The 8,799-nt window shown below is 41.2% G+C and overlaps 1 protein-coding gene across 1 annotated transcript in view; it reads left to right on the top strand.

Moving 5' to 3' along the window:
• The window catches only part of LOC104620166 (voltage-dependent L-type calcium channel subunit alpha-1C), a gene marked incomplete at its 5' end in the record, with an annotated part of 120,743 nt that overhangs the window by 57,856 nt on the left and 54,088 nt on the right, over window positions 1–8,799 (top strand). The window contains 3 exons of the mRNA XM_010286297.1: window positions 4,595–4,621; window positions 6,730–6,890; window positions 7,696–7,921. Of these exons, the coding sequence (XP_010284599.1) occupies window positions 4,595–4,621; window positions 6,730–6,890; window positions 7,696–7,921 (414 nt within the window). The remainder of the gene's footprint in view (window positions 1–4,594; window positions 4,622–6,729; window positions 6,891–7,695; window positions 7,922–8,799) is intronic.

The raw sequence follows: 8,799 nt of genomic DNA on the forward strand, positions 1-8,799 counted from the left end.
TGCTTTCATTGAAAATTATCTGCTTTCATTTTCATCTTCTTTCAAGGCATTTTCACCTTGGCCGGAATTTCCATATATGTTGGGGACAGTTCAGTTGCTTTTCCATCAAAGAGGGTTAAAATAATAAAACAGGATAAAACAAAATGAACAACCTACACTGGCTTTCCAGATGAAAACAGTGTGTCCTGAAAGTGTTATGAAAAATGGAAGCTTCCGTGACAGATGAACCATCAGTGATTTTCCCTTGGTGCTTTTTTGGATAGAAAGATAATTCCTATGCAGTTCTTGCAATAATCAGTGTAGGAGCCAGTGGTAAAGGTGAAAGAGTCTGTTTGCTTGCAGGTTCGCTATAGTTGCTGCAAGTATTCACCTAATGAGAAGATAACCTCCTTCTGTGAGGACCAAAGTCCCCATCACATCAGGAGCAGTGGAAAGAAAAGTCTGCCAAAAGCTCTGAAACTGCTGCAGACTTCAAGAGTGTCCCCTTATGTGTCAGCCTCAGCTATTGCTCTCCAATTTATTATGAGCAAGGTGGTTTTGATATTCACAGTCAGCTTTAGATATGTGTCTAAAGGACAATAGCATGCCCTTGTGGAGGAGGAATTATCTTCCTACTTTGGATTCTGTGACAGGCCTTGCCTGTGACTTGCCACAGGGAGAGCAAGATTATGAACTAAACGCTCAAGTGCTGGCCTGTTCTCCCAGCCTGTAAGAAAGCCTATTGAATAGCAAACCAGCTCAGTTTTAAGCTAGACAGATTCCAGTTTTCTTAAGGATGTTCTATAGATTGTTACTGCTGCTGCCCAACAACTACTTCTCTTAAAACCAGCATTGCTCCCATCAGGTTGGCATGCTCTCCAGTACATCTGGAAGAAGGGCAAGAATGTAAAAAAAACCCTAAGAGGCATCACTGTGTGGACCCTGATGAAATTCAGTGATTGCCTCAGCAGGAGGATCTCAGTCCACATCAGAACGCAAGTTCTCCAGGGCTAGTCATCTGTTCTGTTTTGCTGGAAGCTTTTAATTAATGGTCAGAAATGAGAAATGGTCACTGCATGTCCCTGTACAACTTCCCAGTGTTTATTGCATTGTACAGAGGATAGCAAGCAGAAGGATGGAGGCCCCTTGCTTCAGTTTGAATCACAGAGGCATAGCTGAGGATAGAACCTAGCCCTAACACTTTATTAGGCTGAGAGATTATCAGGTGTGCAGCATACATACCTGAAAATGTCATGTCACTATATGCTCTTGTCCCAGTAATATGTAGAAAAAGGATCCTAGGATGGGCACGTTCTCTTCAGGGGTGCCAGCACCCCAGCTAGAAGCAATGAAATGTCATCAGCAGGAAAATGTTGTGCTGCTTGACCAGTAACTACATGAATGCACCATATTGCACCAAAACAGAGTCGATATCACACCACGACTGTGTTCTCACAGTTCTAAAATCTGTAAGATATGCACAGTGCAGCTCTTTGGATGTTCCACAAAGTTGTGTATAACCTAGAGGCATAGTAAGTAAATTTCTGTGTTACTGGTTTTCTGAGGGCTTTTACCAACATCCAAGGCCTTTTGTAAGTCCTCATGAAGATAGTTGCCTATAGGCGGGTTCATGTAGTGTAAAAGTAGTTGTGACCAGCTAATTTCATGGTCATGTTTAGTACTGAATTTCTACACCCAGAAAACAACTGTAGCATGGCCTTTGTGTCATGCTTGGAGACCTACAAGATTTTTCCAGAATTGTTTGTTGTGTGTACAATTACACAAAGTCCTCAATCCCTGTTACATAAGAGTGTCACATCCTTCACAAGTGCATAGGTTCTCTTCTCTGGTGTCCACCATGAACAGAGAAATGAAGACTTATCTCTCAGAACGCAGGTGATCTCACTACATTGGAATTATGCTGATTATCCTGAGTTTATGTTGATAAATTGAATTTCAATGTGTTATCTGTATGTGGTACATAACTATGCAAGGTTAGAAGAGTTTTAGAGAATTTAAAAGCAGTAGATGTCTGATTTTTGTGTTTGTCTTTTAGAAAGATAATTTGAGTTACATGGTTCCTATAATAAAAATACTCAGTAGTGATCTGAAATGGTTTTCTTATAGGCTCCTATACCATGATTTTAAGCAATAGTTTCTAAAGACATTCCAGAGCTGGACACAAATGGGGACACTCTCTTTCTCCCAATGACATAAAGCTCCCGGGATACCAGGGCTGCAAGAGATCCATGTTTAAACTCAGCAGGGAATTTGGTCCACCCTGAGCCCCCAGCAAGTGCCAGTTTGGAGTGTCACAAAGAAGCCATGGCAAGGCCCCAAATCCAGACTATTTGACAGTCCCTAGTGATGCCATAAAGGCTTTTTTTTAATATGACATAGTTAACCCTGGTTCTGAAAGACAAAAGATTCTTGATCATAAGGGTCATTTGAGAAATATGTTTCAGTTTCGGGCATAATGTTTTCAGAATCAGTTATTGTACAGTTCATGTTTCCAAAATTCCATTTCACTCTTGGATCTGCCTCTAAATATAAATCTCTTCCTCCTTCCTTGTCCTGTTCTATATATATAGCACACCCACATGTGATAAAGCCTTCTGCCATAGCAGTAAGGCAATGGGGGACGAGGCTGTAGCTAACCTGTGGGAGCACTGAATGCACTTGGCTGCTGCTTCTGATGCTCCAAAGATATAATTATCACATGCATTATGAGTACTACACCTGCCACATCTCTTTTGCTTAAATAAAGAAAAGATTCCTTAAATGCCACACAGCTCCCTTACTGGGAAACGATTAGCCAGAGAAGTCACCAGAGGACTTCATGCTCCCTGTCCTTCACCTTCCACCAGTCAGGTTCCCCATGACATCTCTCTTGCTCTCGTTTCCTCCCCTACCCCTAACATTTTCCTATGAAAGTCCTCACCATTTCCTTTCTCCTTCATTGTGATTTTTTTCTTCTTTTTCTTTCCCCTGTCTTTGTCTGAGCCTTCTTTCCTGTTGCCTGCAAATCTGATCCATTACCGTTTGTAGGTAGTGCTTATCAAGGAAGAATCCTCAGTGAGAAGTTGGGATAGCTTTAACATTAAGGATGTGCTTTGTAGGTGCTTCACTCCTCATCCTTGTTAAAGCTCACTTTGTCTCTGCAGCATAGATTAGCATTCTGTTCAGCCAGTGCATTATTTCTTCTTTATCAAAAGAGTTCTTGCATGTGTCTGTAACCACACTGCTGCCTAGTATGTGGCCTAGACAAGCTGCGTGTGACACAGCAGGCATGATGTATTCAGCGCAAAGGCTTAAAAATTTTTTTTTGGCTTGGACCATCTGCTGGTGAAATGTTCCTATCACTAAAATCTCTTCCACATAAGGAAACTGACCCATCACTGATTACTTGTCAGCGACTGATGTCCTCAAACAGGAACATGACCATTTTTAAGACTGCTACAGAAAGTAGTGTTAGATGCTTTGAGAATTATTTTGTCCTATGTCTACTAACAGTGGATCCATTTTTAAGCCAGTACAACCGAGACCTTTGCTGACTGTTGTCAACAATGAATCACTTTCCTATCATAGAGGGAACCTTAAGAAATGCTTCAACCCAGCAGAAATATCTTCTTCATAGTCATTCCCCAGACTCTCATTTCTTCTGTTGCTGGTATTGGATTTTGCAGCTTCCTAAATCACCTCTGATTCATGTCATTGCATCCACATACCTTTATTTCTCTCCATGCACCATTATGTAAGTACCAAAAAAAACCTAAAGAGTTCAAAGGCCTTATAGGACATGTGTCAAGCAGAGCAAGGTAGTGGTTAGAGAATTGAGGTCTATCTCTAGCTTTGTCTGTGACTTCTCATAAAAGGCTAATGAGATTAGTTAGGTGAATAAATCCAAGTGCATGGAATTAGATATTTAAACACATATATAGTGGGAACATAGCCAAATTTTCAGGAATGCTTAATCCCCAAAATTTCATTGATAGCAATGGAATCCGTTATTGTTCAGACCCCTTTGAATTCAAACCAATTTACATAGATAACAAAAACAAATAAGTGTTATTATCTAAGTTTGAAAATATCCACCATGCACTGTTTTTCCTTCAATTGATGGAAAAAAAGCATTATTTTCCCTAAGGTTTCATAACGTGCTTATATATTCTGAAGTGAATGGTGATGTGTGAAAGCAACAAGTCTGTCTGTATAAAGTCATACATATTTTAATATAAGGAAAAAAAAATAGTCACTAAAATAAAAAAAAGAGTCGTACTTAAAAAATAAATTTAGTAGCAGATGTAGAGTGCCCCTAGCATTAGGCCAGCCTTTTACCCAAGAGAAAAGCTAGTTCACTGATGTCTGTAGGTGCTAGAATCCCATCATGGCATGACTCCTGCTTCATGACTTCCACCAAAAAACAAGATTTGTATATCAGGGAATTCTAGCCATGCCCAGTGCATGCATTGACTTACACGGGATTCAAGAGGAAAGCAGCATCCATTAAAAAATTAATTGAGCTTAACGTTGTTTCTTGCTATTGCTATTTTCATAAAAGCCTGGGAGGCATGGGAGAGCTTCAGAGACTTTAATGGCAATTCTTGTCTTTCAGGCATCGGATCTCAAAATCAAAGTTTAGGTAAGTAAAACTGACTTTTGCTTTTCCTCCTTTCCACCGGTTTCGTTCTTTACTTTGTGAAGTGGTTTACTCCTGTATCTGTGGGACACCGTGGTGATTCTAGGAGATACTGCCAAACTTGTCAGGGTTTAGTCAGTCATCTACCGAAAATCAAGATCCTTTTTCTTAGTTTCATACTGAAGTAAGGCACCGGGACTACTGACAGTATTTCACTCAGAAGTACCTATCTGATTGCTACCTCCATATCTCAAGCCATAAAATATAAAAGCAGAAGAAAAAAAAGGTTCAATCAGATATTTGTGTTGTATCCACCAACATCAACCCTGTCAGCTCAAGGTTCTCTTTCCTGCACTTTGTTGCATTACTCTGCTTTGCTTGCTTGTAAATCTTTCAACTGATGAGATCTGCATCTTATTTGTGAAATGTTCCCTTTCACTATGGGACATCTGGAGTTTTTTCTGGTGGTATTTGTTTTTCTGTTGACTTAAAGCTTTTCAAAATGTGAAACAGTTCCCAGGTGGTCATCCATGGGTTTCTATTGGAAAGGCTGACCGAACTCATGGAACTTGGTTGCTGAGATCCCAGTCCATTTCTATCTCTTCAACAGGAGCCCAGCTATCTCCGTAGTTCTGAATTCAAAGTCAGTTTTATAAAAAACTAAATTAATTTTCAGAATAACTGGAACAAGAGATCAACTCTGTCCTTCAGCTTACTTAAATAATGAACAATAATGTAAATACAGGAATGCACATATGCATACATACTGCCAATATGCATCCCTGTGCGAAGAGTTGCATACATGATCAGATTCCCACAATCCATGGATTTATTTGTATGTAGGTGTAAGCATGAAAAACCACTTGTGGTTCATGGTCATGTGCATGCACATTTGTGCACAAATGCACACAAAAGTGTGTGGGATTACGAATGATTTACTGATAACATGAATGTCTAAGTGTTGTGCCCATTTTGAAAGTTGGGAAGATCATATCTTGTCCCAAATCCACTGCAAAACACACAACCCTTATTAGTTGTTCGTACTGGCTGGACTGGGTGACTTTATGAATTGCATAGCTAAAACAGGCTGGATTTGATTACCTGTTAAAATGCTGTTGCACAATTCTTGGCCAATGTGCGATGTTCACATTGCCTGGCTTTATTTCATATAGGTGCTGAACGCTGACCTCAAGCATGGCCATAGTTTATCACTGGAAATAATACATAAGAGAAGACCAGCCGAGAAAAGTTCTCTGTAATGTTGTGTATGTGTCTGTCTCTTTAGACACACACACACGCACACACACGCACATATGTATATAATATCTATATAAAACTATTAGATTTATTATACAGTGGCAAGTGTTGCCTGGAAACTGGTTGCTATGCAAGTTAAATTCTGAAGAGTAGGAGGTGTGTAATTAGCTTTAAATATCTTCTGTGGTTAGTAATTACCCTCAGAAATCAGTGACACAAGGGGATGTGTTCATGGAAGGCAAACTTTAAAAGGTCTGTTGATGAGCAAATGGTATCCTTCGTTCCAGGCATGAAAGTGAGATGCTGGGGTCCCCTAAGTTCAGTTCAGTTTCTGTTCAGAGTTAGTCCTTGTATTGGACTTACTCCTGAACATTGCTGAATGTTGGAAATATTCCTCATATTTGACATCATCTCTCCCAGGACTTAGTCCAAAGGTCCATGATATATAATGGGTATCTTTTCATTGACTGCCCTGAGGCTTGGCAAGGTCCCATTGCAGGCCACAAGCATTAAATAAAAGAAGGATAATTATTTTTGTGGGAGCAGGGCTAAAAATCCTCTCAGGGTAGCTGCAATGGATGTCTTAATCAGATTAAGAGATTGCTTGAAGAGGTTTATTCACCCCTAAATGTTGCAAATTGGCTTAGGACTAACTTTATTCTTGTAGCTAAAGGAAGGATGATCACAACTGTCAACTCTGATGAGAAAGAGAGAACATTTCTCAGGGTGAACCTCGAAGTTATTCTCTACCTCTCTTGAACAATACGTCAACACTAGAGTCTCTCTTGACAGAGATTTTCAATAGCCTAAGGATCCCTATCTGAAAAGAACTTTTCCTTTTCCAATTTTTCAAGTCGCTACTGGCGCCGATGGAACCGATTCTGCAGAAGAAAGTGCCGCGCCGCTGTCAAGTCCAACGTTTTCTACTGGTTGGTGATCTTCCTTGTGTTTCTCAACACCCTTACCATTGCCTCAGAACACTACAACCAGCCAGACTGGCTTACGGAGGTCCAAGGTGAGGAGAGGCTGATGGTTCTGTTTATTGTGGTCAGTGCCAAAAAAGGGGGCCAAGGGAGGATCTGATGCATTAGACCATACAATGTAAAAGGAGCATACACAGCTCCAAGCAGTCCTCTGTCTGTGGAGGATCTTAAATTATGCAACAAAATATCTGCCTACAATTGAAGAAGTTTCTGGGAAAATGCAAGTTCCAAGTTTCCAGCCAAAGCAGTGTCCCACTGTCCGTAGGTTAGATCAGGAGCTTATATATATATATGTTTATAACTGGATTTCCAATTTATGGATAGCTACTGGGAGCCACAGGTTCTCCAAGGGTTTCCCTGAAATGGTATTTATGATAAATTCTAGTCACCAGGGGGATGAGGAAGGAAGAGTGATTTGTAAAGTTCTTCTGTCTGCGGAACAGTTGAATCCTCACTGGAGGTGAGAGCAGCTGAAAGGCTTAATTAAGCAACAGTAGGTAGCACAGCAGCTCTTCTATTCCCACTCTCATCTGCAGATGACAAGTGTGATGGGAGGTTGTGCATGGGAAGGCATGTCCCTGCCATGTAGGTTGTGTGGTTGTGTAATACCTCGCAGCTGTATGTGCAATACATAAGAATTGCTGTAAGCATCTTCATAAAACATTTCTGTGAATCAGATGCCCACGCTTTTGAAGACCATTCTTTAACCAAAGCTTATATGAGGTTAACCTTTCAGATGGATCCCAGAAGGGGAATCTTATAGGCAAGGGCTGATGGTTAGCTGTGATGATCTTTTGACTAAGTTTCATTGATCTGTTTCTGTTTGTTTTTCATGAGACACTGCCAATAAGGTGCTGCTAGCTCTTTTCACGGCAGAGATGTTGCTGAAGATGTACAGCCTTGGTCTCCAGGCCTATTTTGTGTCCCTCTTCAACCGCTTTGACTGTTTCATTGTGTGTGGAGGAATCCTGGAAACAATTCTGGTTGAGACAAAGATCATGTCACCACTGGGCATTTCGGTGTTGAGATGTGTTCGACTCCTAAGAATATTTAAAATCACAAGGTACTTTTGTGCTTCTTTGTGAATGAAGGAGGTCTATGGCTCAATGCACAACATATATAGGTACAAGTCACTCACATCCCTGTTTTTTCACTTTTTCTACCACTAACTGGGTAGTGAGAGTGCTAGGTTGACAGTCCTCATCTTCTGAAGGCTGTGGCAGGATGGGGAGGGCTGTACAGACTGGATATCCCTGATGTGAATGGTAAGGATTGGTGAGGAGTCTGTCATAGGGGACTGGAGACACTTGATTCCATGCAGATTGTTAAACTGAAATCTGGAAGGATCAGATGAGCTGTGAGCTGAGCTTGGGCTCTTAGGGTTCCCTGCAAAAGACAAAGTGAAAACAAAACAGTAGATAGCCTTGTGACCTTTTCTGTTGCTTTACAATGACAGAGAGGAGCCTGAAAGACTGCTTTGAGCTGAAACAACGTTTGGCTGAGGAGCCCATGCCAGCTCCAGTAGACTCAACAGTGGCCTCAGTGGGAGATTGTGTCAACACCAGCAGCTATAGGCAAAGGATGTTGCCAGCCCTTCTCCTTTGGAGGAGTCGAGCACGAAGCAGCAGCTTTATGAAGAAACCAGGCTTTTCCAGAGTCCAGTCTCCCCTCTTTTTCCTTTTCCTCCTTTCTCCTCTCCCTCTGCATAAAGGCACAGTGGTGTCTATTAAACAGTTGCTGCTTCCTGCAGTCAGGTACTTCCAAAACACTGGCTTTGTTTGGCAGGAGTTTTTCAGCTTGAGGGGAGGTTGTAGGAGAGATATGGGAGCTCTTGGAACAAATCTTTCCAAATGCTCATCTGAAGCAGCACAGGGTCTGCCTTTTCCCATATGGGCACGAGTCAACACCTTATAAAAAGCTTGACTGAGGTGGTGAAAGAGT

The sequence above is a fragment of the Phaethon lepturus genome, unplaced genomic scaffold (genome assembly GCF_000687285.1).
Source record: "Phaethon lepturus isolate BGI_N335 unplaced genomic scaffold, ASM68728v1 scaffold6854, whole genome shotgun sequence".
In the NCBI taxonomy this organism is placed as follows: domain Eukaryota; kingdom Metazoa; phylum Chordata; class Aves; order Phaethontiformes; family Phaethontidae; genus Phaethon; species Phaethon lepturus.